This window comes from Homalodisca vitripennis, chromosome 4, assembly GCF_021130785.1.
Source record: "Homalodisca vitripennis isolate AUS2020 chromosome 4, UT_GWSS_2.1, whole genome shotgun sequence".
Taxonomy (NCBI): Eukaryota; Metazoa; Arthropoda; class Insecta; order Hemiptera; family Cicadellidae; genus Homalodisca; species Homalodisca vitripennis.
In genome coordinates, this window is record NC_060210.1 from 158574783 (window position 1) to 158590433 (window position 15651).

Sequence of the window (15651 nt, forward strand, 5' to 3'; positions counted from 1 at the left end):
TCTGAGTCATGTAAAAAAATTAAGGTAAAATGATTTATTAATTTAAGTATTGTAGAAAAATATTTATTCAATAATGTCTCAATTTTCATTGCTCTACTATAAAAAAAATTGATTATGGTATAACCAAAATTAATTACAACCCGTAGGCATAATTGTGAGTAGTAATTACTGAAGAGGGTTAGATCACTACTACCTCAATGTGTTATGTCTAATCTTGATTTTCAACTTTCACTGTTATTTTACAAATACTCAATTATAACCTTGAAAATGTGTGGCACTTAAGGTGGTTATTGTAATTAAAAGTGCATATGATTTCAGACTAATACGATATCTGAACTGCTGGCAACTAAGGCTGACTTAGAGACCAATTTGCAAGCAAAACAAATTACAATAGACGAGTTAAAGACAGTTTGCAATAATCTTCAAGAAGATTTGTCTTCTGCCAGAAATGATTTACAACTGTCAAAAGAAGAAATTGAGAAATTGTCATCCAGTAAGAAGATCTTAGAGACTGATTTAACTAATGCCAATGTTAAAGTCAATGAATATACAAAAGAAATAGAAAATTATGCAGATGAGGTTATTAGACTAAATGATACAATCAGCAGAACTCAATCCGAACTGACTGAATTGAGAATAATGTTTGAAACAATAGTAAATGAGAATAAAGAGTCACAGTTGTCACTTCAGAGTCAGGTAAGTAATGAAACAGTCTATTATATCTTGTAAATTCTAAGCTGATACCACTAAAGTTGTTGAGGCATTAACTTTGGGCTCTGTGAGGTAAAAATAATCTTTTCATTTTATAAATTAAGACCATTCAACCACAAACAGTAAATCTTATTCTTTCTCGGTTACCTACAGTACTTGGTATGGGTCACTGCATGTGACACATACAAGTTTTTTAACCTGCCAACAAACATCAAACTAGTTATGATGACAGTCAGAGAAAGTCTCAAAATTTGCATTTCCCTGAAATTAAACACCATTAATAATAAGATTTTTGAAGTATATACAGTAAGCTACAGTTGAGGCAATTAACATATCTCCAGTCAATAGAATGTTACTTAATTGAAAATGCCTTGAATCTCAAACTTATGAGAATATGGTTATTTGACTAAAACAGTTGAAACATGAGAGTACCTAGTTAAAAGTGCTCGTGTTTCTTTAAATTTCTATATCATATGTAATCTTATTGTAGTAGTGTTCTTTTATAATTGTTCTATTCCAAATAATCAAAGTTAATTTTTTCTGTCATAATTACACCCCGGTGTCTTATTTTGTCTTCTGTATTTGGTAAATTCTGCTATAGTTTCTTTTTATTTTAATATAAATAATTGTTTAAAAGTAAGTTTTGACATTTTAAAAGAAGCATATATTTTTTTTAATTTATTTGTGTATAAAAGTTTTAAATTTTAACTTTTTAATTTTCACCATTGCCAGCCTCTTATTATGTTGTACTCATATAAGTAAGTTTTCATCCACAGCAACATGATAGTTTTGTCTATGTTGTCAGAATAGCAGCCTTGATCTCATATACATATTCAAGTCCAGAAACAAGTAATATCCACTAAGAACTAAATCGGGAATCTAAAGTCTGTATTTAAAAGTATCTGTCAACCATAATGTCCAATTGTCTTATCTGGCAAACAATGTGTACAACTACAATAATTATAAAATATGTTAAAATAAGAAGAGCTATTATTACCAATACTTTAAATATAAATCTAATATTCTAAGCATCTCTCACAATTCTTTCTCTAAGAAATGAGACATTTAAATACTAATAAGACAGTGATACTATAGAGTTATATTATACAATACAACAATAGTAGAATTTTGTTGATTTAGAGTTAGTTGTTTTAACATTTTTGTGAGTATTTTTACAGTTATAAGACTTATGAAAATTGAATTGAATATTTCAGACTTCTCAGGTATCTGAACTTCTCAAAACAAAGACAAACTTAGAAGATGATTTGCTTTCAAAACAAATTGCAATAGAAGAGTTACAAAAAGTCTGTAACGAAGTACAAGAAGAATTATCATCTGCCAAAGACAATTTGAAAATATCTCAGGAAGAAAATACGAGGTTGTTGTCCGAGAAAAGTACATTAGAATCCGCGTTAATTGATGCAAACAATAACGTCAGTGATCAGCAAGCAGAAATTAACAACTTTGCAGAGAAAATTACTGAATTGAATAGTACTATTACTTGTTACGAATCTGAACTGACTGAATTGAGAGTGATGTATGAAAAAATTGAAAATGAGAAAAATGAATTGCAGTCCAACATTCATAGTCAGGTAGGTTTTGTTACTAATTGTTGATTTTTGTGAGGCGAATACACACCAAATTCTTTTCTACTAACTGTAATTTTTATTTTACTCATAAATAGTACCAGTTTAGTCTCCATTAGAGTATTGACTACTTTAATATCATATGGACAGTTAAATACTTTTTAATTTTTTACTTTGTTTTGTAAAATTTAAACACAACCCATTAAAATTATTTCTATGTTCAGTATTTTAGGAAGTTATACCTTTACCTTCTCTCATATGTAGCTGAATTATTGTTTCATTTTATGAAGCAAAAGAAAAGCATAATTTTAATCAGTTATATATATATATATATATATATATATATATATAGTCATAGTTTGCGATGTTATTTTCGGGGCAAGCGAAAATATTCGCAACTTGCCAGATAGCCAGTCGAGCTGGGTTTAGAAATTTCCAGGGTTCGAGAATTTCATATAACTATTATTTATTGTTAGGAGTCGAATCAGAGGGCCCTACGGAAGAAATTGATACTTCCAAAAATAACGTTGGGCTTTACTTTATCACGTCGACTCCAATAAAATTTTGAAGACATAAAAAAATAAAAAAAAAATAATCTTGCTCAGAAAAATAAAAAATTTCTTGTTCTAGGAAAGTTATTGTTCAAGCGAGTCCGATTTTTCGAAAACAACTGTATTGTTTATTAATACGTCGGTCAGTGAGGAATTACAAGTAAGCTGAGTAGTCTCCACTGATAACTTGGTCGGGGAGTCGTTATACAGTAATTATTGTAAGAGCCCGGGGTTGGAATAATTAATCGGTTAAATAATGATGGTTAGTAGAAGCAAAAATACAAAATCAAAGCAAAATATGAATAGCAATGGCAAAACAAAAGCAATATTCAAATAACACCAATAGCAAATATACAATCTTATAAATTAAAGATTAGCCATGCACCAATATCACAGTGCAACTACTATATACATAAAGCAAGCACTAACCATTAACAAACAATATTTCTACGGGATGCAAAAGCTAGATGAATTTATAATATAAAAATAGACTAAAACTGTATTTTTTCTCTAGGCAAGTGTATAGCTCCAAAAATAAAATATCGAGTTTACTTTCTCAGGCATATAAATTTTGAAAAATAAAAAACAAAATAATCACTTATAACACACCATGCAGAAATTACCCTACCATATGCCAGCTAAGATAAAGGTAAATGATTTAAACCATGCAATAAGACTACTAAGCTAAATTACTATAAATATTAGGGCTCTATGAATATCAAAGAAATTGAACACTCACCCTATCTGCACAGTTCACTAGAAAAATTAACTAAAATATCGTTAAATAAATATTTTGATGGAGGTTATCGGGGTGAGGGTGTCAGGACGTTCGCAAAATAAAAAGAAAAGGGTTGCGAGTCCCGAAATAGATAAAGGAGAAAAATAAAGATAATCACTTACAAAGATATAAATAATTAATAAAATGAAAATTAGATTGAACTTCAATAAGAAAGAAAAATATTTCCGAGTAGATTAGAGATTCGCCAATAAATGTGATAATAATCAGACAACGGAAAGATGGTCGAGAAAACTTTATACCTAATATAAAAATTTACATCGATTGAACATAAGATTTAGTTTATGAGGACGGGGTCGGTGGGAAGAAAGTATTTATAAAAGGAAGTCGTGGGTATAGGATGCCAGTACTATCGCCGGAAAGAAAGCAGTGGTAAGGCGAGTCCCGACTGTTATAATTTTTTTCCGGGTAGGAGATAAATTGGTAGGAAAGTTCGTAAAGGAAACTCGGGATGAGGTGTCAGATCGATCGCCAGGAAAAGAAATGCGAGATCTGAAAAAATTTAGAAAGGAAAATTTTAACACAGTAATTAAAATTTAGTCGAAATGACAAAAAAAATAATCTGAGTAATTGAAATTCTAAATATAAGTTAAATTGAAGAAAAAGAATAACTTTAGTAATTCAAGTTGAAAAAGTAATTAACGTTTCAGTAAATCGAGAAAGTCAAATATATTCTATTTAAATTTAATGATACCCTTAAATATCAAATAAATTATTAAGAGTATATTTAAAATCAAACAATTATCTTATCAAAATAAATTTATAACCATCAAACATTAATAATATATTCCAGATCGATTAATTTTCATAAATGACAAATAAAATATTAAATTCTGTTTCACACATAAAAATTTGGAAGAATTGTTGATGGCGGAGATAAAACACTTTAGTAAGGAACAGGGTCGTTGTTCCTTACCTGGTGCTGGATATCGGCGGCGGGCGTCGAGTCGCGATGTAGTCGTTCAGCGAGCGGGGTCGGCGGGAAAGGGGGTCGAAGTAGTGGTGAGCAGCGGTCGTCGGCGGTGTCGCGGTCACTGGCTGTCTCTCTCTGTGTCTTCAATCGGCCGTCATTATATAGGTTCGCGCGATCGCGGGGGTTGGGGGAAGCCTTCTCCTCTCGCCGTGATCGGAGGGGAAGCGGCGATATCCGTGCGGGCACGGACCTGCCAGATAGCGTCTGACTCATCGTCAGTAAAATAATTATTTCGCTCCTTTTATGATAATTCTAAAACTCAAGTCGTTATTCGTAATATAAAAAAAATGTCTGTTCTAATTTTTTAAATTTTACTAATGAATATTTTTAATTTAAATTTAATTTTGTATGCTAAAAAAAAAATAACATGTTACAAGTTGTGAGAAGCCTACTTTGTCCATGAAGCTTCTTCTCAAGAATATGGTGAAAAGTTGTTGAGCCTTACAACTATATAATAGACCAACTTTGGTGCTAAATCTCTTTGTTGCATTGAAACCTTTCTCGACACAATGATTGTACATACAAATGCGGACATACCTTACTTTTGGTCTTCTTTGATAATATGTGGATTATTTCTACATAGACATATACTCGACATACAAACGCATTCAGACAAGAACTTTTCGGACGTCCTGATTTACTGACTTTGCTTCACTCAGCCAATAAAATAAAGAATCCTATTTACTCGTTGGGGTAGATACACTGCTCAGACGGGAACAAACGCCTAGTCATGAACTGTTTGTTTGGTCTGCATTTTACAGTATTTCCACTAGGTATCTTTTGGATGTTATTTATTCAATTTTTTAAATGCAACTACTAACCAAATTATTTCATTTCCGTTTGTGTGGTTAACCATTTTTTGATAATTGTGATTGTCTGTTTCACTTGTCATCATTTGGTAGCTCAGCTATACACTGTATACTCTGTCAATTTGTTTACATTACGTATAATGTTGTATTGTAAAACCTTGTGTAATTCTGAAGTTGATAAGGAATTGTAGAGTAATTATGAATATAATTCAAATCAAGTACTGGATGTGTGAACAATGTCAAGTGCTGCTGCATCTTTGTTATGCAGAGTCTTTTTAATGTCTTTTATACTTAGTAAATGGCCAAAGAAAGAACAGTGAACAAAATAAATACTACTATATATGTACTATGCGGAAAGTTTGATGACTAATGAATTCAGTATTGTGAAGTAAGAATCTTGCCACACAAAAAATAGTAACTGAGTACATGAAATAAATTACAGAATTGACAGAGTTGTATAATTATTAAGAGTTCTTTCTGAGTTATGTAAAAATGTTTAAAGATAAAATGTTTTATTAATGTATGTATTATATAACAATATAGAAAAACATTTATTTTCAATAATGTCTTAAATTTCATTACCCTACCATAAACAAAAGAACACGATTATGGTATAACCAAACTCATATTTTAACCAGAATTAATTGCTACCCCCAGGCCTGAATGTGAGTAGTAATTACTGAAGAGGTTTAGATCACTACTACCTCAATGTGTTATGTCTAATCTTGATTTTCAACTTTCACTGTTATTTTACAAATACTCAATTATAACCTTGAAAATGTGTGGCACTTAAGGTGGTTATTGTAATTAAAAGTGCATATGATTTCAGACTAATACGATATCTGAACTACTGGCAACTAAGGTTGACTTAGAGACCAATTTGCAAGCAAAACAAATTACAATAGACGAGTTAAATACAGTTTGCAATAATCTTCAAGAAGATTTGTCTTCTGCCAGAAATGATTTACAACTGTCAAAAGAAGAAATTGAGAAATTGTCATCCATTAAGAAGACCTTAGAGTTTGATTTAACTAATTCCAACGTTCAAGTCAATGAATATAAAAACGAAATAGAAAATTATGCAGATGAGGTTATTAGACTAAATGATACAATCAGCAGAACTCAATCCGAACTGACTGAATTGAGAACAATGTTTGAAACCACACAGAATGAGAATAAAGAGTTGCAGTCCACTTGTCTGAGTCAGGTAAGTAGTGTAACAGTCAATTATATCTGGTTAATTTAGTCTAGGAGGAGCAGATATGTCTCAAATTGTTAAGGTAGTAACATTTGGGCACTGTGAGTTCATCATTGCTCTTCAGTTTTGAAATAAGTATAATTTAACAATAAATATTATACTTTCACACTATTTCTCAATGATCTACTGCTTATACGAAAGAGAATGGTGCTATATACAAGTTTTTTAACCTGCCAAACAAACAGCAACTAGAGTGAACTCCCGCCAATTTGGCATCTTTGGAGATCACAAGGTTCCGGATTACCATGGGTTGTATGAGAATAGCGCTACATAAGTTTCCAAAAAAAGAAGACGTTCCCCTGCCTGTCACCTGTTTTCAATGTTTGATTGTGTACATTAATAATAAATATGTATTGTATGTGAAAAACAAATACAGTCCATGAAAAGACTTAAGATGGAAACAAATATGACATGTGATTCTGAACACTAAATGAATAGATTTTACTGCTCAGAAAAATATTTCTAAAGAGGTTTAACTATATAGAAAATATCAAACATACATACTTTATTCAAAAAAAGACTTAATTTCTCTTTGTTTTATTGATCACATTTTATCTTAAAAAATTTATTTCGCACTATAGATAAGTTACTTGTTCTAAAGTAGGAATTGTTGCATTTAGCAGTCTTATGAGTGTGTTAATAGTGTCACTTGTCTTACTACACGTGTACAAGGTTATTCAATTATTGTCAGCTTCTTTATTATCTGGTTTGGTATTCTCCTGAACAGCTCCTGAGAACAGCTTTCATCAAATCCACAATAGCTTCTTTTTGTACCATAACAGTAGAGTCCTCTCCTTCATAGACTTCAGGCCAAACTTTTCGCCCAGACCTCTGCATAGGAGTAGGCTTGACCTTATTCTATGCCAAAGCGATTAAAAAATTGCATTTGTATATTATATTTCTTTTGAAAGTTAAACACCATAAAATCCTGAAGTTTTAAAGATTGGAGGTTTTTCAGTGAAGGAAAGAAACTATCTAAAGACATTTAAAATTTGTATATCACGGTCTTGGATTTTTCATTTTCTGATTACAACATGAGGTAACATAAGGTCTCCAGAAGCGTTACCACAAATTAAAATTATCATATTAAAAATTTTTAACTTTAACATGTATTCTTCACTGTTTTAAGGGAAATAATATTAAAAATCCCCATTTTGATTGTGTGTGTGTTTTGTTATTTAATATATATTTTACACCAGTTTATAAATTAATAACATAATGCAGTAAATGGTTTGAATTAGTCACTGACTAAATATAAAAAGGTTAATATTTTTATCATTGCTATTTGAAGTACACCACTTACCCAGAAGTCTATAATTAATATTTTCTAAAGATTGTATTTTTAAGTATCAAAAATTTCAAATGTTCTTATCTGGTAAACTATGTGTACAATAACAATAATTTAAATCATATGCTATAATAATAAGTGTTATTAATGTCAATACTTGGATATAAACAAATATATACAGTATCTCTCACCACTTAATACTTCTCTGTGCATTTAAATATCAATATAGAGATGTTGAATTAGATTATACAATAGAATATTAGTAGAATTTTGATGTTATAATATTTGTTTTACAACTTGTGTAAGTTTTTTCATGATTATAAAAATTGTAATTTAGTATTGTTATCATCTTTAAAACTGAATTAGAATAATGTTTGAAGATTTATGATAAGTGAATATTTCAGGCTTCTCAAGTATCTGAACTACTCAATACAAAGATACTCTTACAAGATGATTTGTTATTAAAACAAATTTCAATAGAAGAGTTTAAAAAAGTCTGTACTGAAGTACAAGAAGAATTGTCATCTGCCAAAGACAATTTGAAAATATCTCAAGAAGAAAATACGAAATTGTTGTCCAAGAACAGTACGTTAGAGTCTGCTTTAATTGATGCGAACAATAACGTCAGTGATCAGCAAGCAGAAATCAGCAAGTTTACAGAGAAAATTACTGAATTGAATAGTACTATCACTTGTTATGAATCTGAACTCTCTGAATTGAGAGTGATGTATGAAAAAAATAAAAATGATATGCAGCTCAATATTCAGAATCAGGTAGGTTATATATAATTAATTGTTGATATTTACATATGGTAGTTGTGTACTTCATTAAGTAAAGATTTCTTGCACATTAATTGGATTATATAAAATTTGTTCTACTAATTATAATTTTGGTTAGTTACTCACTCATCAATAGTATTGTTAAATCAGTTACTAAAGATTATAATCATCCTTTGTTCATTTGTTAAATTTGAACAAATACTACTCATAATCAGTTTTTACATTGGATATTGTCAAGTTAGTTTACAAAGCTTTGAACTTCTGTTTCTTTCTTTTCCTCAAATCCAGCTGAATTACCTTTGTAAGTTAAAGATTTCATTGAAATGATTTAAATAGTTATGAGTCAATCGATTACCTTCTCATTATTCTGTAGTGTTGTATAACTTATTGTCAAACAATGTTCCTTATCTAATTTCGAAAATATTCATTTTAGTTGAGATATGCTTTTTAACTTACTTTGATTGTATAGATACTTATTTAATATGCATTTTGCAAACACATTCACAGATATGTGTGTTTTATGCATATTATTGAATAATGAGAGTTTAAATTGAACTTCATATTTGAGTTAAAAAATATTTTTTCAGAAATCTGAAATATCAGAACTGCTGCAGACAAAGATGGATTTAGAAAACAGTTTGCAATCCAAACAAATCACAATAGAAGAGATGAATAAAGTTTGCAGTGATCTTCGAGAAGATTTGTGCTCTGCCAGAACCGAGCTGCAATTGTCAAAAGAAGAAGTAGAGAAAATGTCATCTAGTAATAAGACCTTGGAGTCTGATCTAAGTAATATCAGGGTTACAGTCGGTGAAAATAAAAAAGAAATAGAAAATTATGCAGGTGAGGTTACTAAACTGAATGATACAATCTCCAGAACTACATCTGAACTGTCTGAATTGAGAGTACTCTTTGAAGCAGTAGAGAATGAGAATAAAGAGCTGCAATCCTCTCTTCAGAGTCAGGTAATTAGCATTACTTTCTTTCATAACTCTTACAGTGATAAACAACCCTTGTTTTGTCTTTTGCTATTTTATATATGTACATACATTTAGCTGCCATAGAAATAGCAGTGGAGTGGATCTTTATGTAAATTTTAAAATTTAGCAAATAGGCTTATTTATCACCACTGTTCAGACAAATTTCATCAATTTAAACTTTTATACTAATAAATTACAATGGCTATGAATATAAAATTTTATACGTATTTTCTTGATCTTGGAAACAAGGCAAACTCAACATTGGCGTCGGAAATATAATTCACTCGAACTAGCAGTGGTCATACACATGCAGTGCCTACTAAATTGTGTGCAAAGCTTCGGGTAACTGCTAGCAGTACAGATATAAGTAACAATGTAGCCTAACTTTTACTTTACATTTAAAGACTGTTATGAAACCTAAGTTAGTTGTCTTTTGACAAAAGTAGGCTACTCAGAGGTGTGTATGTATATAATAGTTTTGATCCGGGAGGAAAAATCAGCAATGGGACAAAAAAATACTAAAATTACATTAAATTACAATGATCATAAATACACAACTTTTTACATATTTTCTTGATCGTGGGAAGATTGGCTTTTTTCCATTATATTTCATCATTGGCGTCAGAAATATAATTCACACTCAAAACAGAAGTGCTCATACAGGTACAAAACCTACAAAATTGCATGCAAAGTCACAGGTAACTGCTATTAATAACATATATTCATTCAAACATTTATATTATAGTATTAGGTCTTATATCATTATATAAGTATAATTAGATCAGCTGTGTTTTTAAGTATAGAATATAATAAGAACCATAATATATTTAAGGGGGGTCGGCCAGGCCTATCTAGCCCATGTTAAATTCCTCTACTTAAGGTACATTTTTCTCAAAAAGTATAAAAGATAGGTACATAATTTTTGTGTTACTAGAAACTTTGGACATTTTTGCATAGTTTGTATGGATAACTTCAAAAAATATATATATTTTGGATATCAAACATTTTTTTTTTCCAAACTACTTTTTTTCCAGGAATGTTTTGTATAAAATATATATTTTTTTAAATATAGGCTATAAAAATAAGGAATTTGCTTCATACAAAATGTAAAGGAAGACCTAATAAACAAAATATAAAAAAATTGTTCAGATATCTTTAATAGTTTTTTAGATAAATGTACCTTTGTGTTAAAAAACTAGATTTTCGGAAAAACTTGTTTAAAGCAAAAAATATATGATAATTAAAATTAGGCCTACTTCTAGTGCATTCCTGCCCCATAAGTGGGGTTGTCTGGGTCCTCTAACTCTTCATATTTATCCTCTAGCCTTTTCTTTGCAATAGAAAGTTGTTTTCTGCACCTTTTCTCTATTTCTTGTTGCGCATTTTCAGCTTTTTTAATTCGGCGTAGATCTTGCTGTTTAATCTCTTGCACACATCTAGAGCCAGGATTAATACCAAACTATTCCAACACTTGGCACTTCACTATGTTGCCCCTGTTAAAAGTTGCCACAGCCTCATGCACACCTAGTTCCAAGGTGCTTTTCATTACAAAAGTTGTTTTTGGTACTCTCGACCATATCACACTATTTAGCGATTCGCTAGAATTCTGTGTCCCACCATGAAGGCATTTCCTAAGGAGTTCTTCATTAGATAAAGTCTCTGAAAATGGGTTTTATTTCATCCATAACAGACACTGGTAGGTGAGTATGGGGCCTTATGGTCATAGATCATCAGCATAACAGTACTATAACAAATAAATGAACGCCTCATGCTCTCCTGGGACGAAAAAATGCGATGACATGCATTTTGAAAAATACTCATAACGCGTTTAATAATTGACAGAAATTAAAAAGTAAAGTATGTTCTTAAAGCTAACAAAATTTGGAATTTAAAAAAATAAATAAAAAAAAAAATTGAATTTTTTAACCCAATTTGGGGCCGACCCCCCTTAAATAATCTTTATTCTTTTATAATAATTACTGCAACATTTGAAGTTCCTTATATTAATTTGATTTAATATTGATACTATTAAATTGTACATTCAACTATGAAAGTGATATGAGACTAATTAATTTACTTTAGCTTATGTTTTAATATGATTTGCTATTTTATGTTAATATGATTTTTCTGCTTATGTAATTCTAATTGAATATTTCATTCACTCTGGAAATGATTATGTAAAATAGGTTAATTTTAATGTTTTATGTTCCAGATTATTTCACATAATCACAAAATTAATTGCCTCAATGAAGAGATTGAGAGAAAAAATTCTCACCTCTCTGTGCTTGAGGAAAGTAATTCTAAACTGAGAGAAGATGCTGCCAACTGCAAAGATCTCTTATTAACTTTGAAAAATCAAAACAATGAATTGTCCTGCAAAAATTTGGAACTTTCTTCACAGTTATGCAGTGTAACTGCTGGGGCTGGCCACTTGGAAAGTGTTGTCCAAGAAAATGACTTTAAAATAAAGCATCTTGAAGAAACACTAGTGAAAAACAATTCACTTATTAAAGATTTAAACAAAAATATTCAGGTAAAGAAGGAAAAAATTGACAGTTTGGAACAGTCCAATGAAAGTAAAGAAATTTACTTACTTAATTTAAAAGAACAGATAGCCACCAAAGATAACGAAATTACAAAGATTAAAGAAGAGCTTTTGGAAAAGTCTCATGAAAGCAAACAATTGTCAGATCAGTTACTATCAGCACAATCTCATGCTTCAGACTTACATACAAAGCTGTTGACTGAACAAAACGCATTACAAAAGCTACAGATTGAATTGTTAACAAGAAATTCTGTATTTGAAACTAAGATGAAGGAAATGGAAGAACAAATAAAAATTCAAAACAAAGATATTTCTGAACTGAATTCTCAAATTAAAAATAAAGATGAAAATGTCATATTACTCAAAAGTCTCTTGGCAACCCATGAAGACAAAATATCTCAGTTAAATTCAGATTTGGTTGAAAGAAATACTGAAATGAAAAGGAGGGAGTTTGATTTTGCTGAAGTCACAAAAATTGTTGATGAAAAGAGTGAAGAAATTTCTAAATATAAAAAATTAGTTGAAGAGTTAAAAGAAAGCTTAGAATCTTCCAAACTAAATCTCCTAGAGTATGTTAAAGATGTAGAAGCCAAAAATGATACTCTTCAGCATATGCAAGTGGAAATTGATTCATTAAAGAAGCAAATTGCAGGACATGATCCAGATTTAAAAGAAGCTTATGAGAAATTATTTGATGATTTCCACAGGTAAGGAATATTTGATAGAAAATGCAACAGTGTTATTTACACATAAAATATTATTGGTAATATAAAACTATTACCACTATTGACCAATAATCTCAATGTTGAAATTCATAGTTTTACTTAATTTTTCATTAAAATCTACTTGCTTATTTTTAATATTCACAAAAAAAAAAAAAAAAAAAAAAAAAAAAAAAAAAAAAAAAATAGAGTTTCTCAAAGAAAGAATTTGCTAAATGCTGGAACTTTGGAGAAATTAAACTAAATATTTATGGTAAGTAATCAATGAGCAGGGTAGTTTAAAATATTTTCCAAATGAGTTGAAATTTATTTTTTACACAATAGCTTTTCAGTAATCAGTTATTAAAAAATATGATAAGTTTTAATGACACTACAACAAATAACAAAATCCAAACACCAAGTTCTGTCGGCCAAAATTCACAGCTACATCTTAATTACTTGTGCAATGGATATTTCTTCAAAATAAACAACAGGTTTGGCTGTTTATATTCAAGGGGCCTGGAAACAAATTTTTATGTGTCTCTCCACACGATATTTTAGAAATCAACAGACTTATAGACTTGAAATTTTTCATGAAGCTTCATTTCTCTATATTGACAACACTGAGTTCAGTGATGGTTCATGTCACTCCATGGGACTTGGTTGAGTGTTAGCAAATATGTTTATATTGGTCTTGTGGGTAAACTTGATGACAGCAAGAAAATACAGGAATAAATAAACTTGTAATTAAAATGAGTACAATCATACACAATTCTAACATGCATCATATTGACAGATGTAACCTAACTTTCCAAACCGTCTATAACATATTTTAATGATGTGGTGTGTAAACCGTTAATATTTTGTCTGTATATTTTCAATTTTGCATGAAACTTAATTTCCTTTAGACAAGAATGATTCTTAGATATTGCATCTACAACCTTAAAATTTGGTTGAGCGTCATTGAAACCTTGTGTTGACCCAATTTCTCTTTTGTCTGCCAGGGGTCGTACAAATTTCGTTTCTGTATGATTGCCTGTATATATCTTTCTGCAGGACATTTTAAGAATTAAATAAGTTATAGATTTGAAATTATGCATACAACCTTAGCGAAGCCTGGTGTGGTATACTCATACCTTATTATAATAATAATAATACTGCTAAATATTCAGCTGAATACATAATGTATTACTTTTTAGGTTAAATGATGAAATGGAGGTGATAACATCAAAATATAATAATGTGACAGAAGTTAACAACAACATGAGAGCTGAATATGATGCTAAACTAAATAAAATAAAAGCTCACATGGTAAGTATACTTGAGCAGCAGATGTTGTGTAAAGCTCAATAGAATACTTTAGTTAAAACTTTTGTGATAATCAACAGGTTAGATATTAAAATTCTTATAGTCATACAGTTTGTCAAAAATGTACATTTCAGATTTGTCATGGTTAAATTGTTGTTCACATAATGTTATCAGATACATTTAGTTTTTCAATTTGTTGCAAAGCCTCTGTGAATAATATACAAATTCATCTTAGTTTCTGTTATTTTTAATGATTGCATTTCATGTAAAATATGCCCCAAATGAGAATTGATCCACAATTTGAGGTGGATAAATTTTCTTGTTTGATTACTAATTAGTATAATTATTCAATAACTGAGACACTAAAATATTCAGTTCTAGTCCATATAGTGCTTCATAAGTGTTCAGTTTTGTTATTTCTTGTGTATTGACATCTATTAGTTTTATGCTCACTTTCTTTTAAAAATAATTACATTTTTTTATTTTTTTAAAGTTTTTTAATAGTATTTTGTTCTGAGATTTTACTTGAAGTATTTTGCCAATATGACAACTCTTTCATACTTTGCTTTAAAGAAATAAAACACAGCGTTTGGCGATTCAGAGCAGTTTTGGACTGTTTTTATTTTTAGAGTTTCTGTTATTTACTCTATAACTATAATTTATACTACTATATTGGAATGAGGGAGCACACAGTCCTTCTGTTTTGTATAAAAAGTTTTATATAAAACACAGAATTGTGTTTTCCAACTTTTTATTGTACGTTAGTTTGAATAAATCTATAAGTACTTTACTATATTGGAATGAGGGAGCACACAGTCCTTCTGTTTTATATAAAAAGTTTTATATAAAACACAGAATTGTGTTTTCCAACTTTTTATTGTACGTTAGTTTGAATAAATCTATAAGTACTTTACTATATTGGAATGAGGGAGCACACAGTCCTTCTGTTTTGTATAAAAAGTTTTATATAAAACACAGAATTGTGTTTTCCAACTTTTTATTGTACGTTAGTTTGAATAAATCTATAAGTACTTTACTATATTGGAATGAGGGAGCACACAGTCCTTCTGTTTTGTATAAAAAGTTTTATATAAAACACAGAATTGTGTTTTCCAACTTTTTATTGTACGTTAGTTTGAATAAATCTATAAGTACTTTACTATATTGGAATGAGGGAGCACACAGTCCTTCTGTTTTGTATAAAAAGTTTTATATAAAACACAGAATTGTGTTTTCCAACTTTTTATTGTACGTTAGTTTGAATAAATCTATAAGTACTTTACTATATTGGAATGAGGGAGCACACAGTCCTTCTGTTTTATATAAAAAGTTTTATATATAAAACACAGAATTGTGTTTTCCAACT

The 15651-nt window shown here is 29.8% G+C and overlaps 1 protein-coding gene across 7 annotated transcripts in view; it reads left to right on the forward strand.

The window, feature by feature from the left end:
• The window catches only part of LOC124360410 (repetitive organellar protein-like), a 96430-nt gene that overhangs the window by 56342 nt on the left and 24437 nt on the right, over nucleotides 1-15651 (forward strand). For 5 of the 7 annotated variants that reach the window (XM_046814019.1, XM_046814022.1, XM_046814021.1 and 2 more), the window contains 7 exons: nucleotides 319-696; nucleotides 1926-2303; nucleotides 6256-6633; nucleotides 8377-8745; nucleotides 9339-9716; nucleotides 11944-12983; nucleotides 14177-14288. In XM_046814019.1, coding sequence (XP_046669975.1) covers nucleotides 319-696; nucleotides 1926-2303; nucleotides 6256-6633; nucleotides 8377-8745; nucleotides 9339-9716; nucleotides 11944-12983; nucleotides 14177-14288 — 3033 coding nt within the window. The remainder of the gene's footprint in view (nucleotides 1-318; nucleotides 697-1925; nucleotides 2304-6255; nucleotides 6634-8376; nucleotides 8746-9338; nucleotides 9717-11943; nucleotides 12984-14176; nucleotides 14289-15651) is intronic. The other 2 variants (XM_046814020.1, XM_046814025.1) reach the window with 2 other exon arrangements.